Genomic DNA, 24,631 nt, shown 5'->3' with positions numbered 1-24,631 from the left:
ACTTGGATTTCTCGATTGATTTATCCTTCCATTGCCGTTGCGTCTCGGCATCGACGATATTGTACGTTCGGGACCAAGTCTTTACTTGAGCAGTCATAAACACAACCTCTATTCCCCCAATTCAGTTCTCCGGGATCTATCTTCCTGCAATCTCCATCTCATCGCTCTCATTCCACCCAGCGACGCTGTGGCTTGCTTCCTCGTGCTCTGTCTCATATCCTGTGAGCTCAGGCATGTGCAGCGATTGCCCATTTGCAGCAATAACAAATCCGTGTGTGCCTCAGTTTTGGAATACATCCATAATTGCATCTGTTTCCAAGAGTCCGCTTGATTACTGCTTACTCAACGTCTTGTGGCTGAGTCGGAGAGCAAAGCAAATTGCATTTCTTGGTCTGAAAACTGTCTCGAATTACTGTCTGACTGTTCCATCGAATTACTAGACACCCCATTTGGGCCATATTCTTCTGTATAACATACTGCTTTTGAACCCGCCCAGACCCTTACTCGATTACGCCAGTCGGAACCGTCTTTTGCCATCACAAGCTGTCCAACATCAGCTATCTGTTCCCCTCGCTGATATGACTACCATCACCCTCGCCCGACCAATCCCACCTCACCGTCCCTCGTCTACCATCACCCCGCCACTCTCTCTTGAATCTAGCTCTAGCTCTACTTCACCATGCTCAGTTCCCGTCCCTAATAAGCATCTTCCCATATGTCCAACTGGACCTGCTCGCCCAGACGAGCCTGATACTCCACCGCCATCACCTCCGTCTCAAGACCAGCTGCAACAGACCTCAGCTCTATATCCACTTGATGGCTTTAAAAGACTCGAGTCAGGCGAGCTTTCTATTTATGAGCTTGATGCATCTAGTGTCGCCCAGGCCCTCGACGTTGCTTCACGACAACCGCTGCCTGACCCAGCCCTTGTCTTCCCATGGTTCCATGGTCTACACCCGCAGAACCATGTTCAGCAGTCGTTCTTTGCTACTCGACGACGACCTCTTCGGCGCACCCCCTCTTGTATCAGATCTGTCACTCTTGTCCAAGCTGACGGAGATCTAAACTGTGCGCGGCTGAAGGGGGCGGTTGCTCCGAATGAAATCGTTCAAGCAAACAAGCCCACTGAGTTTATTGATGCGGATCCTCGGGAGGGGTTTTCTGTTAGGAACTTTCAAATCCAGACAGTAAAAACTGCTGTTTTGTCGGACATAATTGTTTATGGTCAGGATTTGAACAAAACTCGTAAAGTGGCATGGGATATCGCGAGTGCGCAGAAGCGATGGCACGAAAGAAATGAAGATCAAGGTTTCTGGATGCCAGAGTATCATACGTATGTTTGCACAAGCCCATTCTCAGAATTCGAAGAAAATCACCCTGAAATAGTGGCCGTAGACGCGTCTAGCCACATGACAGGCAATGTCCTTGATTTCTTCAACCAGGAGAGACGAGAGATGTGGGCGATGACGGAGGCATCCGAATTTTCCAAAAACGTCTTCATGGGCCCTACGCCTGAACAAGGAAGTCCTGAAGAGCAGAAATACGACATTCTGATTGAGTGCAGCGATCTCGGTCGGCTGAACCCATTGGCTCTCCAGCTCATTGCCGAAAGCCCTGATGGTGACAACAAACAGCGATTTCTTGATTTCCCATCGTCCGGAAGCATCCTCCCCCCGACTTGGTCACACTCCGAAGCAGACGGTATCCTCGAAACCTGTAAATGGATCTACCATCTTGCTCATGGCTCGTATCCCGAGCCTGAACCAGCATTGGGCATAGATGATCTGGACGCTGAGGGAGACTCGCCTATGCCCTCAGATCAGCAACCTATCTTTGAGGTCAAGCCTCGCAAGATCTTACTCCATTGTGCCGATGGCTATACCGAGTCGACTATGTTGAGCATTGCGTACTTCAGCTACAGTACTGGACGGCCTGTTCCTGAAGCATGGCTTAAACTCCACACTGAAAAGAAGCGGAATTTCTTCGCTTATCCCACTGATGTCGCACTATTGACCTCAATCACACCACGATTGCTCCGAGAGTCTCCTGTTTGCAAAGGCTTGAGCCTGACTGATATCACTCATTTGACCAGGGATGAGCCGAGCTGGTTCGCTGCCTTGGATGGATCATTCCCAAGTCGAGTCTTGGATTATATGTACTTGGGTAATCTGGGGCATGCCAATAATCCAGATCTCCTACGGGCCCTTGGCATCACCCAGGTCCTGAGTGTTGGCGAGACAGCTATGTGGCGAGAGGGCGATCTTGAGGACTGGGGCAAGGAGAATGTTTGCGTGGTTCAGGGCGTTCAAGACAATGGCATCGATCCATTGACTGAAGAGTTCACTCGATGTCTCGACTTTATTGGTAGGTTTTATGACACTGCAGATAACTGTTGAACTTGCGGAAGCTAATTGTGAGGAAAAGATCGGGGCCGTCGAAACGGCACTGCAACATTGGTGCACTGCCGCGTAGGAGTATCTCGAAGCGCTACTATCTGTATTGCCGAGGTTATGCGATCGAAGCAGATGTCTTTCCCTCATGCGTATTGCTATGTCAGAGCCCGACGCCTGAACGTCATCATTCAACCACATCTTCGGTTTGCCTACGAATTGTTGAAGTACGAGGAGGCGCTCCAGCAGGGCGGTGATCCAGATGCCGAAATCAAACGAACCTTGGAGTGGGCGGAGATTGCACGGGAGATTGCACTCATGAACCGACCATATTCCCGATAAAGCAGCATTATCGGTGCATCTAGCTGCTTTCCAGCTGGTCTGTTGGTTGAGGGATTGCCACAGAACCACAGGAACTGTATGAACCAGTTCCTCGAGCTTTGTTTGTTGACTCATTTCGCGTGTACCTGGAGTGCTTTTGCGGAACAGTCACCGTGCTGGACATACTACTTGACAGACCGCGTTTTGGCATGAAAGAATGATTGGGGATTAGGAACTGGGGATCGTATCGGCGCTCGTTGGTCCTGGACTAAGATGGAAGTCCTCAAAGGGCTGTGTTTCTCGGCGTTGTATGGTAGCTGAGGCTCCTTATTTTCTGGTTCATATTTGGGTTTGTGTCTTAGTATTTGTTCGTCTTTGGCCACATAGGAAATTTTGGATTTACTGAATACAATGATGAACGACAATGGGTTATGATTGCTTTTGGATGAACACATATCTACTCGTTTTTTGCCTTTTACGTACATACAGCACGATTGGTATGGAAGTGGTCAATAAAGTTTATGGCTGAGATGTAATATTGAAACTGCAGGCTCCAGTGATAAAACCTCCTCTACCAAAGTATTCCGCTCCCCTTCCGCCCATTGCGCGTACGTTAGATGACACCCGTGGACGATGTTCGGAAGTATAACAAAAAGGGGGTATTAGAGAAAAGGATGTCTCGTCGCAAAAGAGTTTAGTGTTAAATAGATTCCAGACCCGAAACGCCTGTAGCAATGCTTCCGCTCCATTAAACAACCTCGCTCAGCGCACAAGGTTGATCTGACATCGTTACAGCAGTTTCTGATGAGCTTTGTAGGGTTAGACTAACTTAGTTTCCATAACCTGAAGCGTCGCTTTTGTCGTCACCCTCCAAGACACTTTGGTATCGATAGTCAGCACATCTGTCTTTGAGCGTTGGAGGAGTACTCACGAAAATTGCCTGACGAGGTAACCTTCTCCGCCATGTTCCATGTCAATATTGTAAATGTAAAAGCCGCCATCGCTAGTGACAACCATAACTTGAGGACTGCTACTACTCATCGCTACAACGCTTCGCAAGGGACCTCCTGGAGCATCCCGCAGAGCCCTTGAAGTCCCCGAAGGGACTGTAGATTTTGGTATCTTGATATAAGCAAAATCGCGTAGAGGCTCCCACATTTCTGTTACGGATTGAGGTAGGTAGGATCCCACGACACCAGCAACTCCTCGACCCATTATTTGAGAAGAGCGACGAAGCATACTACTGAATGAGCCGCTCTGTCTTGTATGGCCTGCGCTGCTGCTACTGCCTGCGCCATTTCCAGACGTATCCATATCGGCCTGTTCGTTCTTAGGCGAGTCTCCTGCACTGGTTCCTGGGGACTCGGGGTCATCAAAGCTCCTTGCTCGAGACCAACGATCCTGTCGCTGTGATCCCGGGGATTCAATAGGCGCCCCAGCCGGTGTATTGTTTCCTGGAGGCGCTCCAAGTCGAAAGATATGAACCGTGTCCGAAGTTGACGAGACACACAATAGTGTCGAGCTCAGATTAAACGACATACTATATATAGTGGATGGGTAGGTGCCACGTCGGAACTGATATAACTTTTGGCCCTTTGGGACCGAAAAGACGCGAATGATAGTGCCTGTCTCGCTGGCTGTGGCTAGCAGAGTACCCTCATTATTGAGACAGATGCAGCACAACGGCGAGCGATGCGCCTCGATGACATTAACAGCTTTCAGCGTAAGAGTATCAAAGACCAATACTTCGCCTGATGTGGGCGCAACAAAGGCTGAGTGGGGAGGCGCGTGAGCAGGTCGACGGGCATCGGGATCCTCTCGAGGCTTCGGCAGTGGATAGGCGATGAAACAATTCTCGGAGGAAGGTGAGAGGGCGCATATAGCAGAAGGGTTTGGCGAAGTCGGGATCGTATGCAGGAGGCTCATGTTACTGATATCGTAGAGGTATATCTCATCCTCAAGAACCACCGCCAGGCGCTTCCGGTTCAATCGGACAGCTAGGACGGCCGAGGGAAAGGTGAGTTCGCAAATGACAGATGCTCTCTAGTCCATTTGTGAGCAATGCGACCACCTTGACAATGAGAGTTCCGGTACCTTGGTATTCTGAATGATGAGATGGCGAGGAGAAAGAATGAGAGCGACGAGGGAGGTAGAGAACAACATCTCGATAATAGCAATATTGCCATCGTCGCTGCTGAAGATTCGAGAGAAAGGATCGGTATGGTAGATGCGGAAGCCCTTAGAAGTACCTACGAAGAAGAAACGCAGTTAGCTACGACAACACAGGGACAAGAGGTAGGCAGCCATACCAACAGCAAGACAGCTGTGGTCTTGATTGAAAGTGATGAAATTAAGGGTGGGAGTGGCCATGGCGTGCATTTATATGTCCGAAAAATCAAGTTGGAACAAATTCGATTGCGCTGCGAGATATCGTATGCGATTTCGGCTGGCAAGATAGGACCAAGCCTAGGAGCTGGATTTGAGGTTGCTTTGCGATATCGACTGTTCGGGCGCGAAGGAGAAAACGATGCGGCAGAGGCAGCCGGCGAACAGATCGGTCGGTACCTTGCAGCATATGTTAATGCAGGTTGCTCAACATGACACGAGTACGTGGCTTGAGGTTAGGTTGACAACTTTGGCCGTGATCAAGAGGTTGGGAATGACCGTGGAGCGCGCCGCAACAGTCAATGAATGGCGTCGGTGGGGGGAACACCGTTCAGGTGACCGCAAACGACAATAGGCGGACAGTGAAGACAGTGAGTGTAAGCGTGAGCTACCTTGTGTACTCAGATCCAAGTAGTCCAGGTTGATATGCAATAGTTAGAGCTCACGATTTGATACGAATTGGTAGCAATGGTCTTGATAGAGGACGATGATTCTGGGAGGAAGCTACCTTACCGTGCGCCCATCCACTAAGTTACTGCCCCCCAACCTTACCTTACTTCCACGGGTGGTACTGCCTAGAACCTTGGTGGATAATAGAACTGGAGGAGGGGGAAGCTTCACATGCACTAATTCCCTGTAGGGAACTGCACTACCAACCCCTAAAGTCAAACACCTAGCAAGTGGCTTATCGTACCTAAGCATATCGAAACCTCAAAATTAGTAAACAGTGATAGAGTGTGAGAAGGGCCATAATATTTATCTTTAGGGGCACATAATCTACAGGGAGGATCAATTGATACCTGAGATGTCTAAAAAGAACATCAAGGCGGCCTCAGTAGGTTGAGATCTCAATACCAGGCAGCCTGGTCATCCTTATGCCTTTTTTTGGCGTGTGACGTCGACTTCCGGATATGTCACCAATCGTTATCAAGATAGCAGTGCAACGCTACGCTAGGTGCCCTGGACGTTTGGGATAGGTGATGCACCCTACATGCTCACACTAGACCTAAAAGGACACTACTACGGGCACAATTCACTAACAATTCTTTCTTTACATTGTCTTGATAATTGTAGTCTTGGTATCTACCTCTATTTGACAAATGCCCTTTTTCTGGCAGATTGACAGACAGGATCTTCTGCATAGGTACTTTCCATCGCGTTGCTGGCGTCGCCTCATCACCATGGCCAAGGATAACCCCCCGCCCACCAAAGTATCCAAAACTCAGGCTCTGGACGACCTGATAATGGGAGTAAGTCTTTCACTTATTACCACATCTCAAATCACTCACATGCTGGACCGATACTCACACTTTGTAGACAAATAGCAGCAGCATCGTCTCCAAGCGGAGCGTAGAAAGGCTTTACTACCCAGATGAACTGCACTTCTTCCGCTACTTTGTGAACAAGTTCCAACGAAGAGCCCCTCTCATCAACCGTGGTTACTGGCTAAGGCTCAGAGCCATTGATGTGATTGTTCGCCAATTCGTTACCTCGCCGAAACCAGGACGTAAGAAGGTGGTTATCAATCTGGGAGCAGGAAGGTGAGTCAACAACTATCTCACTTCCCCTCAAAGCGCATACACTGACACCTTCACAGTGATGTTCTTCCGTGGCAGTCGTACCATCGCTACGGTGACTCTTGTGAGAACACGCTATTTATTGATGTCGACTATCCGGACCTCATGCGGAAGAAGCGGGCTATTGTGCTTGGAACACCACAGTTACAAGAGTTGCTAGGTGACAATCCGGCCATCAGCGAAAAGGTTGCGGACCCGATACTCCTCCGTAGCGACAAGTATTGCCAGATCGGCTGTGATCTCAGGGAACTGGAGTCTCTCCGCAAATGCCTCGAGTCATTCTTGAATCTGGCCGAATGTTCGGTGTTGTTTGTTGCTGAAGTATCCATAACTTACATGGACACGTTCTCAGCCGACGCTCTCATTCAATGGGCTAGCTCTATTGGACAAGGTAAAGCAATCTCCAAGTCCCTGTCGAACTGGTTCAATTTAAAACTGATTGAAACCCAGCTGAGTTCTGTCTTCTGGAACAAATTCTCCCCCATGGGCCTGAACACCCCTTTGCCAGCACAATGCTGAAGCATTTTAATAAACTCAATACATCCCTTAAATCGGTTGACCAATATCCAACCGTCGAAAGCCAGCGCCGCCGCTTTCAGGAACGAGGGTGGAGCAGCGTCGATGTCTGGGACCTTTGGGACGCCTGGAATAGCGATTTGTTTCTCGACTCGAACGAGAGAGCTGCCCTTGACGATGTTGAACCTTTCGATGAATGGGAGGAGTTTGTCCTCTTTGCAAGACACTACCTCGTGCTCCATGCTACGGCTTATCATAGAGATGAAAGAGGTGCGGGCCAACGTGGTCAAGTTGGGATTTCCAACAAGCATGTCAAAGCAAATGTGACCTCACTAGGCTCGCTGGGTGCTCCCAAACGCCGGTTTGGTGCACCGGTGATAGCTTCCAGCCCTGAGGGAGGCAAATATCTAATCAACGCTTTGGGGATGGGGATCAAAGCAAGACTCGATTCCTGCGATGTCTATTCCCTTCAACAGGATAGTATGGCTCTTGAGATGTCACCTGTTGGGCCAACTGCAAGACTCTGTCATGCAACTGTCGACATTGGACATCTTGGCGTTTTACTTGTTGGGGGTCGGGCTTCTCCATCAAAGGCTCTCAATGATTGTTGGATCTTCAAGAAGGACTCCAACCGTTGGGAAAAGACGTTCGATCTCCCTGCACCACTATTCCGGCACTGCGCTGTTCACTTACCAGGCTCATCTCTTGCTCTTGTTCTTGGGGGTAAGACAGGTCCTTCCGACATTTCGCCAAATTATTATTTGTTCCACCCTGTCAAAGGGTGGCTCAAATGCTCAATGACCGGTGTCACACCCAGCTCTACTTTTGGAACACTTGCCGTTGTCTCATCAAATACCGGAAGTAAGTGTGGAAATTTCCAGGGACTGATGGCAGGTGGAATAGGTAAAGATGGAAAAATCAATGAGCAGGCTTATTTCTGGACTGTCGATGTTTCAACCAATGTGGTATGTTGACTATACAAGTTTATCCCCAGGACGGGTCGACTGTTTGCCGACTTGAAAAGCATCACGTTTCAGTTTGCTGACAGAAACATAGCCACACATTCACTTTGAAGTTGTCCCTGACTCTCATCGATATACAGGGGCACTTTCTGTCTTTGGTGCCCAAACAGTAGGCGTGGAGTCCTTGCACTTCGTATGCGGTGGTGTGGGACAGGATCCATCCTCACAAGGCCAATCTATGGCTTGCATTTCGGTCAAAGCTGGGCAGTTGGAAGCATTCAACGTCGACTTGAGAGATGAGGTCGGGCAATTGCCTTTCATGGTTGGCTCTGCGATTGTTTCCTCAAGCTCTGAGCTTGTTGTTCTAGGCGGAGGAGCTACTTGTTTCTCCATGGGAACATTCTGGGATACTGGCGTCTACAAGGTTGATCTCACGAATGCTATCTCGGAGATACCATCTATCCAGCTGGCGGAAAGTAGCCCAGTCTCTATCTACTACCAGGATTCGCCTAAACTTACACATCCAACAACTACCATTGAACAGCACGAGCTAACTTTCAAACCCTCGATCAAGTCGATTGCAAGAATCAAGCTACAATCGAAATCGGACTTTGAGCAACTGGTCCAGAACAGAAGACCAGTCATCATTGAAGGCTTAGACCTGGGAGGCTGCGTGGATAAATGGAGCCCCGAGTATATGGTCGAGCGCATAGGTGAGACGAAGGAGGTTTGTCATCAAGTTTGCCCAAGCCTAGGTGAACCTACTGACGTGAGATGTCAGATCGTTGTACATGAATGTCAAAGTTCAACAGGCAAGATGGATTTCAATTCCAAGAACTTTCGTTATGTTACTGAGTCATTCTCGGCGTTCATGGCCAAAGCCGCAAGAGGTGAACCAGTGTACTTACGAGCACTCTCTGAAGCAAAGCCTACGGAGTCCCCAGCCAACTTTCGAGACGATTTCCCAACTCTTGCCGACGACTTCCAGTTGCCAGAAGAACTTGGCTTGATCGAGGATCGGATGTTCAGTTCCGTGCTGAGGATATCCGGCCGAGCAAACATGTGGCTACACTACGACGTGAGTAAATCGTGGAAATTATGAGCTGCCCCGTTTGGCTAATCAATCGAGGGCTTCAGGTCATGGCAAACGTCTATACTCAGATCCAAGGATCAAAGCGTATGGTTCTCCTGCCGCCAACGGACATTAACAATTTGGCATTTGCGCCAGGTGCCTCAAGCTCAAGTCTTGATGTTATGTCAGCCCTAGACAAGCAGCAGTTGGTGTCGACCAATCCGTACGAAGCCATTCTGAACCCGGGTGATCTCCTGTTTATTCCAGCGATGTGGCTCCATACCGCCAGCCCAACAACTGATCTCAGCGTTGCGGTCAATGTATTCTTTCGCGACCTGGATAGCGGCTATTCAACAGGTCGAGATGTGTACGGTAACCGGGATCTGGCAGCGTATGAGAAGGCACGGCAAGACATCAGCCGGATTGTACAGAGCTTTGACCGCCTGCCATCTGAAATCCGCCAATTCTACCTAACAAGACTCGCCGACGAGTTGCTTCACAAACAGCACTGACGAAGGAAACTGGCGGACGGACCCGAACGATCGGAGGCGGAAGGTGAGAGACTTTGTGACTAAAGATCACGCACGCCCTTGGCTCCATGCGCTACGTTTCACATCGTCAGCGAATCTACGAGGACCCTGCTCGGGCTTTCTTTAAGCTCGCAGAGAACGCTGCGGGTGAACTCAACGTTCATCGTTAAGCTGAATTTCGATCCAATAAGACGGATTGTCTGTGGCTATAGTCAATCGGCTAGCGGGGCTGAGGTTGAATATACCGCGCACGCACACACGCACACACGCACACACGCACACACGCATGCACACCCACCCACCCATTCATGCCAAATTAAATGAGTAAAAGACCCTCCAATTACGAGGTTGGAGCACACTAAAAACATCATGATTACGCTTGTGTTTACATACTACGGATGCATCTCCTGAATGGGAGGGTCTCTCCATGTCCAAGTGCTGTTTGTCCCTTGCAGAAGCGTCGTTTATTACCCCCGAGGCCCAATACCTTGCTAGCCTGACGAGCTGAAGCAGATAATTCCCAGATCCACATTCAATGTCCCCTTCGATCGTGCGCTTATCCGATGGGTCTGGGAGGGCTGTAAGCGACGCTACGATTACTAACAAGCCTGAGCGGAAGCCCCCCGGAGCCTGTAAAGACACAAGGACTTTCTGGCTTGGTCACTGCATATGCATTTGGCGTAAGGCGCAACAATTTGGTGATGCCAGTATATGAGATGAGGATATGTGGAACACCAAAAGACCTTGGTTGAAGCATGTTAAAAGTACTTTACTTTGTGGATCACACGACCTAGCGCTGCAGCCAAAGTGAGACATTCCCGGGCCCTTATCGTCGCCAGCCAGCATCACGACAAAGCAAAACGCGTTGTTACAGCGGGCCGGCCACATTATGACGTTACGTTCAAACAATGCATCAAGCAGTTAACGTCCAGAATACGGTGTCACCCCACAGTACATGCTCACAGGCAAATCGGTGTCACAAGCAATAGCATGATGGTCAACTTGCCCCGGTCGTTCTATAACAGTCATTGAAGCCCTTGAAGGGCTGAAGGGCTTTCTCGCGATTAAAGTTTACAAAAAGGGAGAAAGACAAGAGGGAGGCGAAGGGGTTTCCTTTCGGATAAAGTTTAACGTGCTTTATTAGACTGGATGAATGAATGTTGGTCGCTTTGCATTCCAGTCTGAGATCTGGGCTCTCAGACATAATCTCAAGTACGTACCAAGTACCGAGGATTCTTCCATCTGCCTCATGGCAACGCATGTCCCCTCCCGTCCGTGCTTAGAGTGAGACCGAGGCTTGAGGCGGGCTGTGACGACGCGGCGGGAGAACCGAAACCAAAAAAGCTTAACACAGGCAGATGGGGGAGAGTCAACCATCGTATCAGCAGCACTGGGCTTTGAAGAATGACGGCCATCGAGGCCATGGGGAAAATATGAACACCAAAGGAAAAGCAATTACATCATGAAGTAGGTACCATATCATGCTGCGAAGACTGTCGGCAAAGCCAAAACACATGCAACTTTCAAAAGATAGCCAAAGCACACATAGCTGAGGCCGGCCGACTCTTCCGCCCCTCCCCGAAAGGGGTTCCAAGACGGCCTTGACGCAAGACAGACGCCATCATATTAATCACTTTGTTGGTGCATCCGGACTCGACAAAGTTGTGTTATAACTGCTATCAGCCAAGCTTGTCCTCAATCTGGGTAACATGGCAACAGACACAGTATCACAAACATAACATGTTGGCTTATCAATTCCGCAAACCACTGGCTTGCAGATCAAGACTCGAATGGGTTCTGCATCACAATGCCCCGGCATCCGTAGCGAGTGAGGCTAATGATGTGAGAGAAAACAAATTGCGGGTGAGATCTGACCACCTAGTCTCGGTATCCCAGCTCAGTCAGTAACAAGAGTACTCAGTTATCAGGATCGTGGATCGGCGGTGTGCCGCTAAAGTTTAACAACAAACGAGCTCAGACCACACACACAGACACATCCAGTCCAGGGCAGGGCATCTATCCCTGTCGCTTCAGATTTCCATCTCATCACCATTTGCAATTTCCCGACAACATGGTAAAGCCGGATCCTCTTAGTTGCTTGTCTCCACAGGTTCCACACGACACAGACTGCACATCCTGTGTCTCCGGCTCAGAGGGAAACACTTGTGCCTCACTCAGCATTGCATTGTTGGGATGGACAAAGCCAAAGGAATGGAAACAGAGATGCAAGATAAGCGACAGATCCGTTTGCTCAATCCCTTTTGGCTTGGTCTAGATGACCTGTAACTTTTCTATTTTGCCCTTGCTCTTATCCTTGCCCTTGCCCTTGATGCTCCATCAATGCAGCCGATGCGAGCTGAAGGTATGAGTTCTTTTTTATTTTATTTTTTTTACTTTGCCAAGCCTGCAACTTCAAGTCCCGATCACTCCGGCCTCGACAAATCGCAAGGTGTGGCACTCAAGGGTCGAGGTACTGTGAGACACTTGGCTACGGTATGATGTGTTCCTGTTCCCCGCTCTCCCTGCAGGTCTGTTCCAATTCATCTTGGGGCCTCAGACCCCCCTACACTCAGCTCTCTAATCCCTTGCTTGCTTTTCCTTGACAGGAAGGCAGACAGGGGAGGAAAGGTTTGATCGGCTATCCAGCACTGGTCCCAAGAACCTGGTAAAATGCCCTGGAAATCTGTTGGTAGCAAATGTCGATGTCTTTTCCAAATCTATCCGTAGAATCGCCAGAGATGTACGCTACAATACAGCACAGTACCTACTTGGTACACTGCTCCGCCTTGTCTAGAACAAACAAGACGATATCCAGTCCTGTCAATCGTAAATGGCCAACGATTGTACTCTCACCTCTTGTCCAACCCCTCGTCATCCCCGAGGGAGCAACTCGATCACGCTAGCAGGTTGGCGAGATATGTTGACAGCCTCCGGCACTAATCCCCAGTACTTAATGCCCGTTGTACGAAATTCGGGTGTCATGGCTTGTCTTAGCGCCGTCATCCTAATGAAGCAGGGAAGCCATCAAGCCACAGCTGGGCGGCCACCATGCTCCATTGGTCCAAGACTCGGGGGTATCAAAAGAGATCGCACTTGCAAGCTAGCGCCTACGGCTCCCGGTTGAGCGCCAAGCACCTCATTGTCCACGTTTTGTCTCTTTGTGGCAATCAGAATGCAGGCTTCTCCCTTGTGTTGAATCCAGAGAAACCCCAGCTGCTGAGTGGACGGCCAGCTCACGTCAAGTCGTTAATGCCTATCCGTAATGGCTAGGCCAACATGGCAAACTCCACCAGAAACAGCCCGGAGGTCCTCCTCCTCGCTACCTGCCATACGGGTGTCAGTTAAGAACATCTGTTGTCCCGGATGACTTTCCTATCTTGTCTTGTCTGAAACCTTTGCTTTCCTCAAATACGGCGGCAGCAACTTGTCGTTGCTCCTCCACATATCCGCTACCATGTCTACGGAAGAGTTGCTCCAGCGGTATCAAGGCCATATCGTGCCTCAGAGCTACAATGCTGGCTTCGTCGCCCTGAGTTATATCGTCAGCCTGGTCGGCGCTGGTTCAACCCTCGAGCTCATCAATCGGCGAACCGGATTAAGGGGTCTTTTCAATCAGTATGTCTCTGCCTCAATAACCAAAACCCCAGATTTCTCCAAATAAGGGTCCTAACCAAAACAGCCTCCTGCTCATGAGCTCAGCAGTTACGATGGGTGGAGTATCCATCTGGTGTATGGTAAGTTATGTTGCGTCTTGGTTTAAAATTCCTGGCATAAACTTATCATCGCTTTGTTCCTATAGCACTTCATCGGAAACAGAGCCATTGATCTCGCTGATGGTCAGCCGGAATTGCAGGTCGCCTATTCAAGCGGCTTCACTGCTATATCATTCTTTGTCCCCATCATAGTTCTTCTCGCTGCCTTCATGGCTGTTGGCACCAACAACATCGTTTCATGGTGGAGGCTTATCGCAGGCGGTGTCCTCTGCGGAACTGCGGTCTGCGGGATGCACTATCTCGGCAATGCTTCCATCAATAACTATACATGCGTGTATAAACCGTCATACGTTATTGGATCGGCTATCATCGCTATTGTTGCAAGTAACGTGGCCTTGGCCATGTTTTTCGTGTTTCGAGCGATGTGGGCAAATGCATGGTGGAAGCGAGTCATCTCAGCTGTTGTCCTCGCTGGGGCTGTTTCTGGGATGCATTGGTGCGCTTCTGTAGGCACCCGCTATCGACTGAAGAGGATCAAGCCCAACGGCAACGAGCCATCGAGAACAGGGACTGTTGTTGTTGTCATTTGCTTGGTAAGTACATGGAAGCTCGGGTCTCTTGTAATGGTAAGAGCAAGGATTGCTAACAAAGACAAGTCATTAGGAGCCTGCTTCATCATTGCCACTTCGGCTATTCTTCGAGCTAGGAACATGAGAAGGTCCGCCCTTCGTGCCCAGCAGATCACTCTTGCAGCAGCGATCTTCGATAAAGGAGGAAGGATTCTTGTTGACCCCGATGGATATATCCCAAGCACTGTGGTGACTGATTCTTTCCTGGAAAAGGTGAGACTAGACTCCAGCCAAGTTGTCGCAATGATACTGAACATAGCAGAATGCCAAGGAGGGTTTCAATACCGGCCACCCGTTGTTTCATTGGATGTACCAAGCATCAAGAAACTGGAACATGATATGGAGCCTTGTTGGGGGAATGAGACAACATGTATCACAACTTCCACATTCCCGCACTCATAAAGATGGACGAAGAGGCATCCAGCTTGTGAGCGAACATGGCGAGACTATCGACAGCTATGACATGATCTTCCGGGAGCTTTTCTGTCTCGCCGCAGCTGCTCTTGCTGACCGACTTCGTGAAGACCTGACATCCATCGGAGTTTTATGGGACCAAATTCTGCCAACGGGTGCCAACGGTAGACGGCCTCGGCCTCAACTGCGCAAACAATCGAACGCTGGGACAGGCTTGGAAGGCAGCGATGCCAACGAGGAGGTCCACAACAGTCTGGATATTACGGAGAAGGGGCTACATACGGAGAACCACGACTATGGGCGTGGATCTCTGATGTTCCTTGTCCGCCGATCCGAGTCGGTTCGCGATACTGAGCGTCTGATATCTACCGGATATCGATTTGCCGAGTTGCATCAAGTCAGCGACCTCATCAAATCGAGCATGCAGATTAAGACCCCCGAATTTGAGACGAAACTGAGGGAAATGGCTTCATATACAAGCGAACACAATCACATCCACCAAGGAACGCACCTGGGCTTCTTTGCTGTCCGCGCTCGTGTCAGTTCTGGCTTTGAAGTCCTGGTGAGAAAAGGCGCACGCCATTTACTCCCATCGATGCCCTTCCCTTTTGAGAATCTTGAAGACTGGCAAATGCACTACCTCAGGAGATTCGAGAACGTACCAGTGTCCAGGATCGTGGAGAAGTGCAAGGAAGACTCCCAACGCAGTGACCGAGAGGCTGAGTTCGCCGGGCAGATTGCAGATACCATCAAAGCGTTACGCGAATGGACGCAGGAGCCCTTGCTCGAGGATGCACTTCTCACATCAACAGCATTCCGTATACCTTGTTGTGGGGATGAAAAGCGATTGGAGGCAACCATGATAGCGGTGAGACTGGTAATTCCCATTCATTCGGTATTGTCAAGCCCCAACTGCGAGTTCGTGCCCCTGAGCTTTTTCAGAATGCGTCAAGTATCGACCCAGTCCTATCAGGAGTTTACTCGAGGGCTACACCAGGAGTTTGGCCACATCGCAAAGACGGCGAAGCGCCAAGAGGGCGCCCAGGATAAGATAAGTCCCTCCTTGTCTAGTCGGTGGCCGTTCGGGCGATCAGAGACCATTCGAAGTACGCGGAACAGAGGAAAATCGCTCTCAAAAATATCCGGGCATGTTATATCATCAAATGACTCGGCAAGATCCAGCTCGACCATCAATCTTTGCTCGCCAGGGACTAACGCACGAACGCTGTCAATGTACTCAGGGGAAGGATCGAGTACATACGTCCCGCGACAGGAGCCACTGCAAGCAACACCATCATATGGTGGCATCATGGTGTTTCAAGAGATTACTGTGGATGTACAAGAAGGAGGTGAGACAGCTGCAAGGAAGCCAAGTCATGGTTCCGAGGCCGATACAATAACAATTGAGAGAACGATATCCAAACCGTCTGCTGCAGCAGGTATCGAGCTGCAGTCGATGGGTCATTTCGGCGCCAACGATATTGGTACCCAGTTATCCAACGATATCGAGGCTGGTAAAGGGGGGCACAGCTATGTTACGTGTTTTGTCGATGTCTTGTTTGCAAAGACGGTAGAGAGTCGCTAGGGAAAGGACTGTGCGGATTTTCCTTACAATGTACGCATGCATATTCAATGCATTGCGCGTTTCCTTTGTTTTTTAACGTAGTGTTGGAAAGCGAGGTTTGGTGTTTGCTTCTTTGGAATGGCGTTGGGTTTTTCGTTTGATGGATGGACGGATGGATGGATCATTGGTTGGATGGTTGGATATCCGGATGGTCAGACAGATATAGAAGATACTTTGGTCCGTATGCGGGCTTAGTTGCGGCGTGAATCTATACAACATGGAGCAATCAAAAAGTGATTCATATGTATACTCTGCAATTGAGGTTATGCGAAAGGGGGAGGTGTCAGTTACTAATTGTTGGTGAAGCTTAGTTACCTTACCTGAGGTATCTTGGGTCTCTACCCTGCATACCTGGTTAGTGGTACCTTAGATATTCTCGAGTCTCGATAACTTACTGATAACGACAATATTTGCTGCTTTTTATCTTATTGTGCCTGTCCACTAACATATCTCAGCCCCTCTTAAACAAGTTGGTCCTTAGATTGTCTTGATCAGCTTCGATAGACTATTTCCCCGCATAATTCATCAAGGGAGGGATGGACGTCCATATGAGTGTGTCGCGCTTACCCTTCATTTCACACCCAGACTCAACGAGAAGGAGAGAAGAGGGGAGGTCTTGCCTTGTCTTGGCTTGGGTTAACATGTGCCACCACGTTTCGTCATAGGTGAGTACCTACCTACCTACCTTACCTACCTTAGATACTTGCCTACCTTATCTCTAAGGTACCTGCTATATATTTTCTCCTCTTCTTTCATTCTTCCACTTTGTTCCTTTTCTTCCTCAAGTACCTAAGGTAACTTGGATATGTTCCAAACCGGTCGGACCCCGTCCCCGACCTTCTTATTCCTCTATAATTGTTGGAGCATTCATTCCGTGATATCGTCATTACAGTGCGACCGAGACATCGTCTCCATCACTGTCGCATAATCAATACTTCGTTACCAGTTCATACATACATACACACACACTCGCATATAGGTAGTTTCGGTCGGAATACCTACACTTTCTTCATCACGATATCACGTCACGCTTTTGGGTGAACTACCGCTGAAGCTTGCGCTGTCGCCAAACATGTCGCCCATGGCAGGCGCGCGAAGAGGACTCATTCGTCGGTTCTGGCTACCAGGCGTTGTCGCTACATCTGCAGCTGTTCTCATCTATAGCTACCGTCCCCGTGATTTCACAGGCCACACATCGCCCGCAGTCCCGCCTCCAACTTTTGGTCCTGACGGCACTTTTAAGCTCCCCCGATTTCCTCGTGTCAAGTCACGCCAAGAACAACTAGACCAACTCCGAGAGAGCTCTCGATCTCAAGTCCAGCAATACGACATGCTTGTCATTGGGGGTGGTGCTACTGGTGCTGGTGTCGCTCTCGACGCTGCTACTCGTGGTCTCAAGGTTGCTGTTGTCGAACGTGACGATTTCAGCAGCGGCACTAGTAGCAAGAGTACCAAGCTGGTTCACGGGGGTGTCCGCTATCTCGAAAAAGCCGTTTGGAACTTGGATTATAACCAGTACTTACTCGTCAAGGAGGCTCTAAAGGAACGCAAGTACTTCCTACAGACGGCACCCCATCTGAGTTCCTGGCTCCCCATTATGCTGCCTCTAGATAAGTGGTGGAAAGCTCCTTATTACTGGGCTGGCACGAAGTTCTATGACTTTCTTGCTGGTAGTGAAGGCATTGAGGGTTCTTACTTTCTGACTCGAAGTAAGGCCCTCGAGGCTTTCCCTATGCTTAAACCTACAGACCTTGTCGGTGCTCTCGTGTACTACGACGGTGCACATAACGATTCGCGCATGAATGTTTCTATCGCAATGACCGCTGCCCTCTATGGCGCAACTGTTGTCAACCATGCTGAGGTCACAGGACTCATGAAGAATGGCGACGGACAGCTTTGCGGAGCCAAGGTTAGGGATCTTGTTTCTGTAAAGGATGGTCGACCAGCTGAAGTTATAACTGTTCGCGCAAAGAGTGTCATTAACTGTACGGGACCTTTCACTGACTCTGTTCGGAAAATGGACGACCCAGGCTGCAAGGAAATCGTAGCCCCAGCATCTGGAGTCCACGTCATTCTCCCTGGTTATTTCAGTCCTGGGAAAATGGGATTGATCGATCCATCGACGTCTGACGGTCGGGTCATCTTCTTTCTCCCATGGCAAGGCAACACTATCGCAGGCACCACCGATTCCCCTTCGACTATCACACCAAATCCTCTACCCGACGAGAAGTCTATCGAATGGATCCTGAGTGAAGTCAGCCACTATCTTTCCCCTGAGATAAATGTTCGCAGAGGTGATGTCCTCGCTGCCTGGTCCGGTATTCGGCCGCTCGTCAAGGATCCCAAAGCCAAGAACACGGAGTCCCTTGTTCGAAACCATCTAATTGATATCTCCGCATCTGGCTTGTTGACTTGTGCAGGCGGGAAATGGACTACCTATAGACAAATGGCAGAGGAGTGCGTGGACTCTGCCATTCAAGAATTTCATCTTGAGCCCCGGCCTGTTACAGATGCACCTCGTGTTAGCGGTACTGATCTAATTGACGATGGGGCAATATTGAATGGCAAATGTCAGACGCACAAGGTTCGTTTAGTTGGTGCTCACGGCTTTAGCCCAACACTATTCATCCCTATTATCCAGCACTTTGGTGTTGAGACTGAGGTCGCCAAACACTTGACCGAGTCCTACGGTGACCGTGCCTGGACTGTTGCCTCGCTTTGCAAGCTGACTGACAAGCGCTTTCCCGCACGTGGTGAGCGCATCTCCCAACTTTATCCATTCGTTGATGGTGAGATTCGATACGCTGTTCGACATGAGTACGCCCAGACGGCCGTTGATGTTCTCGCTCGACGCACGCGACTGGCCTTTCTCAATGCACAGGCTACCCTCGAAGCCCTCCCCAAGGTAATAGACATCATGGCTGAAGAGCTCAAGTGGAGCCGTCAACGAAAGGATCTCGAATGGAAAGAATGTGCGTACTGTTACCGTTTCCCCATCTGTTTCTGCCTTGACTAGGTTACCGCACTCACACAAAATCTTTAGCTGTTGGCTACTTAGAGTCTATGGGTTTACCTAAGCCCATGCTTATCGTGACACGTAAGCAAGTTGAGCAAGGGAAGCTTGACTTTGCCAGCTCGCTGGAATGGCAGATGTATTCACGCCACGATAAGCCAACCGACCAGGGCTGAATCACTATCAAAAGATCCGAGAGGACAGCTAAGTGGAGAGTGGTATTTGTAATGGCGGCTGGGGGTTACTCCCAAGAACAAGTTAAATGCCATCTATCAAGCTTTCCATTCAAGGCTGATGATCGTGGAAGCTTGTTTCTACCAGCCTCTACTGACAATGGCTTCCACAATGGCATATCGTAAAAGGTAGGTCTTGGGATAAAGTGATAGCCATATCGATTGATGAGTTCCCTTTTTGCTAGTACCGCACCAAGATATTCAAGGGCGTTGATTCAGCCAGATCTGTGTACAGTACATCACATGTGCAAGTAACGATGAGCATCTCATAGTCCACAGTCAATGATCGTCTTTTGCTTTTGGCTTGATAATCGGCGTAGCATTCCAGACCGTCACATTCCGGCGCTTTACTCCTATCATGGGCTTCCTCAACTGGACTTGCTGTAACATTCATGCTGCTGATGGCGTTTGGCCAGCCCCTGGATGACATTTGTCACAGAAAGGGTCACACTGAAGTCTGGTTCGTGTTCGACAGTCACACAACAATAAAGACAACGAGGCTTTGTTAATGTAATATGTTTTTTAAGACATTAAGTCTAGATTCCCTCCTGTTGAGGAAGGAAGGGGGTATCATGGTTAACTAGACACAAGAGTCCTTCTCTTTCTTTTCTTTGTACCCATTCATATTAAACCAAAATCGTAACCAAAACCAAAAGGCCGTTATCGTCATCGTCAGAACGGCCACTCATGGCTTTTTTTCTTTGCCATCCGCCCAGTCGTTCGTTTATCGCCTCGTGAAAATGCAGTCTCATCACCCAAACCCTTTGGATGAGTGGCCCAGTGCGTACACTCAAAGCCAAACAATCTTGCAAATAAATAAAAAGACCTCCCAAACCCCGAGCCGTGATGCAGTTGAAACCAGATAACAAATGATGAACCCGCCAACGCCTTGCCTGCCGTACATGGCCACCATTATCGTATGATGGCCTGTGACAATCCCATGTATGCAAATGCCAAACTGGACGTCGTAACAATGAATATCAAACAAGAAAACATGCTCATAGCTGGCCTTGACCCCAGCACCTCAGACAGCTGTCTCCATCTTGCCCATAGATGAAGAAGAGCCAACCCGGAAGACTCGCTGCAGCAAGCTATGCTTGCTACCATTGGCTCGCCTGTAGCTGAGAGCGAACGCATCAAGACCTTCGGTGGAGCTCATCGAGTCCCGACTTGGTGAGGCTTCACGCCTTTCCAGCTCTGCATCCCATCCGTACATGTCCTCTATTGGGGAAGCGTATCTGAACGCTTCCTGATCTGAACTTGTCGATGGGCATCCTATGTCCTCATTGCTGGTGGTGGGCGTGGGTAGATAATTAGACACATCATTCATTGGCGTTGGGGTGGCATAAATGTTGTTGTTTCCCGCGTAGTCGGACGATACTAGCAGAGCAGGCAGATCAGGGCGATATGAAGGTGTAGCGGAAGCCTGATGAAACTGAGCAGTATACTTATTTCTCACCGACTGCATATTGGTTACAAGCTCCGGAGGCTTGTTCTGTCGTCTTCTCATGCGTATGTTTCTTTGCACGAGAGACGCCTTCGCACCGTTTCGAGCGGTGTCAAACTTCGCGGCCGTGCCATCTCCGAAACCACCATCTTGTCGGAGGTCAGGGTTGTGGTACCAACCATCATCCGCTGCATGTGAGTTGCTATGCAGAGGGTGACCATGATACGGGCCTTGGGCCCCAAGAGCTTCTTGCGAAATCTCATGAGTCCAATCGGCTTCGTTGGATGATTCAGGCAATGACACGACCTGTGACCCTCATAAGGAGTCGTGATGCATATGATACCCCTCGGGCGGAGGAGGATGAGATGAAGTAGGGGCGGAGCGTGTTCGTGAGCTCTTGCGATTGAAACCCAACTTGGCGCCCATCTTCTTCCAACCTTTGTTGTGAGCGGCCACAGCACGCTGAAGACCACCAGGGGAAGTTGTAAAGGCCCATTCCGAAGTAGGCGGTGTGGTGGGGGGAGTCATGGGCTCCATACCAGGAGTTGAGTTACAATCGCTGTCGTCAGTCAGGGACTCAGGGTCGGTGTGGTGCATGGAGTTCATGGAGCGGACAGGGGCGCCCATTCTAGTGTTGCTGTTTGAGGAACGGCGAGATCCGCGACCATGCTCGTCGACGGGTCCGTCGAGCTGCATGGGAGCGACAGATTGGAGAAAAGGTAAGAGTAGGGAATCGTTCATGAGTTCATAGAGGATTCGGCCGGCCTCATCCAGCTGTGCGGGGTGAGGGGGGGTTGGGCCGCAAGGAAGGCCGAGCAGCTGATCGCGGATACGGGCCGGGAGATTGACCTCTCGAGGCGCACAGGGGATGATGTAAACCTGCATGAGCTTTTCCCACAAAATACAGACACGGTCGTTGTTCTCTTGAGTGCGGTTCGGGTTATTGGTGATCATCTCGTTGTAAAAGGCGGCGTATCGTTGTGAGTCGAGTGTAAATTCGAGGCTCTCCATGCAGTGATTCTGTGAAAGGTAGGCCATGAAAGCGCTGAGGGTCCATGGTGGCGATGCAACATCGAGAAGAATTTCGGTCAGAGATGGTGGCCGAGAACCTATTGTGCCATTTGGTGTGGAGGTTCCAGACATGAAGGCCTCACTGACAGGCCTTGACACAGGCGAATCGACGTCGAAGATGTCCTCAAAGGCTGAAGATGGTTGAGGGGATGGCGGAGGTATGTTGCATCCGTGGCATTCGAGAGATTGCCTCCGCGAGCGCGATACGCCCATCATTCTATGGTCAGGAACACTTCGGTGCGTCCCAGGCCGAGCAGTAGAGTAGTCAAAAGATCAAATAAGGAAACGAACCAGATCTTGGAGCGTTTCCAAGGGAGGGGACCAGGTCAAGTAATAAGAGCGACACCAAGTGGGGACTGAATATCTGACGCAGTAAGACTGGCCCAGATGCTCATATGGTACAGACAGGAAGAGGCGTCGGGTCTAGAAGTAGGCTACCGCAGGAACGATAAGGCCATTAAGGACAAACTATTCTGTTGAGCTTGTCGGTGAAAACCACAGAGTGGGCACAGAGGGAACGGCCGCAATGGTGACGAAAGATATGCGGAGGAAGGTGGCTTGTTATGGCGCCAATCTGTACCACAAGAGAGGGTCCACGATGAAGAAGACGAGGAGGCGAGAGATATGATTTACAGATTGCCAAGATCGAGGGTCCAGGATCGTAGACGCGGAATAAAAGTCAGAAATGCCCCAACGGACAAGACAGGTAGTGTAATTGGCGATCGGACGTGATCACAAACACGTCCGCCTGGAGGCCCGTAGATGTGACGTTTCGAGGACAATCAATCCCAAAGCGGAGATGGCGCAAGGCAGGGTCGAGGCCGTCGAGGTTGGAAGCGTCGGGGTTGCTGGGTGGTCCTTAAGGGATTGGAATGCGAGGATAGTTGAAGCGGCGAGCCGGTGAATGTCGTCGTGGACGGATTGCGGATGGTGACTTATGCCAGAGGGCTTGGCGAAGGCCGGGCAGAGAAGAACAGCAGCAGGAGGCGGACGAAGGCGACGAGAGTTCGATGGTGCGCAGCCGGCCGTGAGTCTATCGGGAAGACAGGTGGATGTCTAGAGCGAAAGAGTGTTTGGGTTTGGGCGAGAGACAGTTTTGAATACAACAGTAGGAATGCGGACCTGGGGGATCCAAAGTGTAATAAAGGTCGAGACCCCAGTTATACTGCAGAGTAGGCTGTGGGCTGTGGAGGTGAAAGGACGAGTGAGGGACCGTGGGCGCGGCGGGCGTATGAGCGGCGTTGGAGGAGCGCTAAAGTTCAGTCGAGGCGGCAGATCTGCTGGTTGGTTGGTTGATTAGTTAGTCTGGTCTGGTCTGGTGGTATTGGGTTTTGGGGATCTTTGTCAAGAAAGGAGGGGAAAGGAGCTTACAGTTGAAACAGGACAGGTGCCTGGTATGCTATGTGCTTATAGGAGTATCGTGTCCGAGATTCAGATCAATGGCGGAAAAAGAGCGTGCTCTGAGTGTGTATCGATGTGAGTGACGAGTTGTAAGGAAAAGGCCGATAACGTCGTGTCGTGTGTGTCGTCACCTGCAAAAGTGTACACCAAAAAAAGGAAGGCGATCAGAGCGGGCGATGAATGGGGCTGGGGCTGAGCTTGTCTTAAAGAGAAAGCTCCCGACGAGAATTTGCCTTTTTTTTTTCTCTCTCTTTTGATTCTCTCTTTTTGTCTTCACTTGGTCTGGTTTTTTTCTCTCTGGAACAGCTTGGGCTACTAGTGAGGGATGAGGAGCCAGACGGAGACAGAAAACAACCCAGGGTGGAGAGGTTGATGTGGAGATGAAGAGACAAGAAAGTGAAAGAGGCCGGGATGGAAGGGAAGGGCGGATAGAACAGGGGGGTGCGCTTAGCAAGGACGACGTCAATAACGCCTGTACCAAGCGGAGGGAGCGAAACCAAACCAAACCAAACGATCGGGAGACCAAAGAATCGCTGCAGAATTAGCACTGGGATCCCTCGTAGTTGACGGAGAGAGCAAAGTGCTTCAAGTCTCACTCACTGAATGAAATTAAAAGAATTAATTCAGCCAATAGAAATTGGAGTACGCGTAGAAACGCAGAGCGTCTGAGGTACTGTCTCCTGTCTGTGCCTGTTACTGTTACGACACCAGTCAAGTTACAGCGAAGAAAAAAAACCGAGCCTGGCATGACTGGATCAACAAGAGCCAAACACAAGACAGAGACAACCAGGGGTGGGGCCGGAGGCGACGAGACAGACCAGCCAGTCACCAAGCCAATTGGATACGGTTCAGTAAGGCAGGGTACTACGGTACGGCACCTTGGCCTTAACCTTAGGTAAAGTCGACAAAGGTGAGGTGGCGACGACGACGAAATGGAAGGTGCAAGGAAGGGCAGGGACCACTCAGCACTCACCACAGGGCCATATTGGGCCCTGTCAGAAACCAATAGCGCCCCTTACAGCCCAAAGCCACTGTTAGACTGCCCAGGCCTCCACCAAGACGATGGATCTTCACTCGCGTACCCGTGTTCAGCATCACATCGGCACAGCTTGGTACCCACGACTGGACGAATGCTTGGCTGACAAGGGGTCACCTCGGTTGTTCACAACCAGGGTAAGGTCTTATGTACTGTATGTATTTTCAGCCTGACCGTGAGGCAAAGAAGGCTTTTAGAAGCATTTTCTTCTCTTCTTTTCGACTCCTTCGCCCTGATCTTTGAACAGGGGTCCAGCTCAAACACATTCTCTTTGTTGACGTGGGGTAGGTATTAAGG

The 24,631-nt window shown here is 50.0% G+C and overlaps 6 protein-coding genes across 6 annotated transcripts; 4 read left to right on the top strand and 2 right to left on the bottom strand.

The window, feature by feature from the left end:
* Window positions 1–578: 578 nt before the first annotated feature.
* On the top strand, window positions 579–2,732 carry BKA55DRAFT_537474 (uncharacterized protein; the record flags this gene model as incomplete). The annotated part of the gene is made up of 2 exons (XM_046189920.1): window positions 579–2,364; window positions 2,425–2,732. 2 exons carry the CDS (start codon window positions 579–581, stop codon window positions 2,730–2,732), a joined length of 2,094 nt encoding a protein of 697 aa, XP_046052496.1.
* Window positions 2,733–3,540: 808 nt separating this feature from the next.
* Window positions 3,541–5,081, bottom strand: BKA55DRAFT_505750 (WD40-repeat-containing domain protein; the record flags this gene model as incomplete). The annotated part of the gene is made up of 4 exons (XM_046187216.1): window positions 3,541–3,613; window positions 3,643–4,754; window positions 4,806–4,960; window positions 5,021–5,081. The coding sequence occupies 4 exons, from the start codon at window positions 5,079–5,081 to the stop codon at window positions 3,541–3,543; spliced, it is 1,401 nt and encodes a 466-aa protein (XP_046052495.1).
* Window positions 5,082–6,145: 1,064 nt separating this feature from the next.
* On the top strand, window positions 6,146–10,032 carry BKA55DRAFT_563290 (uncharacterized protein). Its single transcript, XM_046192375.1, has 7 exons — window positions 6,146–6,346; window positions 6,414–6,637; window positions 6,694–7,064; window positions 7,124–8,154; window positions 8,246–8,878; window positions 8,933–9,229; window positions 9,289–10,032. The coding sequence occupies exons 1-7, from the start codon at window positions 6,197–6,199 to the stop codon at window positions 9,733–9,735; spliced, it is 3,153 nt and encodes a 1,050-aa protein (XP_046052494.1). The 5' UTR covers window positions 6,146–6,196; the 3' UTR covers window positions 9,736–10,032.
* Window positions 10,033–13,207: 3,175 nt separating this feature from the next.
* BKA55DRAFT_537471 (uncharacterized protein) lies at window positions 13,208–16,094 on the top strand (the record flags this gene model as incomplete). The annotated part of the gene is made up of 5 exons (XM_046189919.1): window positions 13,208–13,368; window positions 13,433–13,487; window positions 13,553–14,059; window positions 14,123–14,308; window positions 14,358–16,094. The coding sequence occupies 5 exons, from the start codon at window positions 13,208–13,210 to the stop codon at window positions 16,092–16,094; spliced, it is 2,646 nt and encodes an 881-aa protein (XP_046052493.1).
* A 1,111-nt stretch (window positions 16,095–17,205) lies between these two features.
* BKA55DRAFT_506484 (FAD dependent oxidoreductase-domain-containing protein) lies at window positions 17,206–19,322 on the top strand (the record flags this gene model as incomplete). The annotated part of the gene is made up of 2 exons (XM_046187267.1): window positions 17,206–19,105; window positions 19,177–19,322. 2 exons carry the CDS (start codon window positions 17,206–17,208, stop codon window positions 19,320–19,322), a joined length of 2,046 nt encoding a protein of 681 aa, XP_046052492.1.
* A 1,081-nt stretch (window positions 19,323–20,403) lies between these two features.
* On the bottom strand, window positions 20,404–22,110 carry BKA55DRAFT_505536 (uncharacterized protein; the record flags this gene model as incomplete). The annotated part of the gene is made up of 2 exons (XM_046187201.1): window positions 20,404–21,140; window positions 21,237–22,110. The coding sequence occupies 2 exons, from the start codon at window positions 22,108–22,110 to the stop codon at window positions 20,404–20,406; spliced, it is 1,611 nt and encodes a 536-aa protein (XP_046052491.1).
* Window positions 22,111–24,631: the final 2,521 nt, after the last annotated feature.

Source organism: Fusarium redolens, assembly GCF_020744475.1.
Source record: "Fusarium redolens strain MPI-CAGE-AT-0023 chromosome Unknown BKA55scaffold_5, whole genome shotgun sequence".
NCBI classification, from domain to species: domain Eukaryota; kingdom Fungi; phylum Ascomycota; class Sordariomycetes; order Hypocreales; family Nectriaceae; genus Fusarium; species Fusarium redolens.
Note: the sequence above shows the minus strand (reverse complement) of the source record. Positions and strands in the feature narration are given on the sequence as shown.

Bases quoted from the DNA above. Each gene is read 5' to 3' on its own strand.
- BKA55DRAFT_563290 (XM_046192375.1), top strand. From the start codon at position 6,197: ATGCCCTTTTTCTGGCAGATTGACAGACAGGATCTTCTGCATAGGTAC. The intron at 7,065-7,123 runs GTAAAGCAATCT...ATTGAAACCCAG, and splicing joins GGCTAGCTCTATTGGACAAG to CTGAGTTCTGTCTTCTGGAA. The intron at 9,230-9,288 runs GTGAGTAAATCG...CGAGGGCTTCAG, and splicing joins ACATGTGGCTACACTACGAC to GTCATGGCAAACGTCTATAC.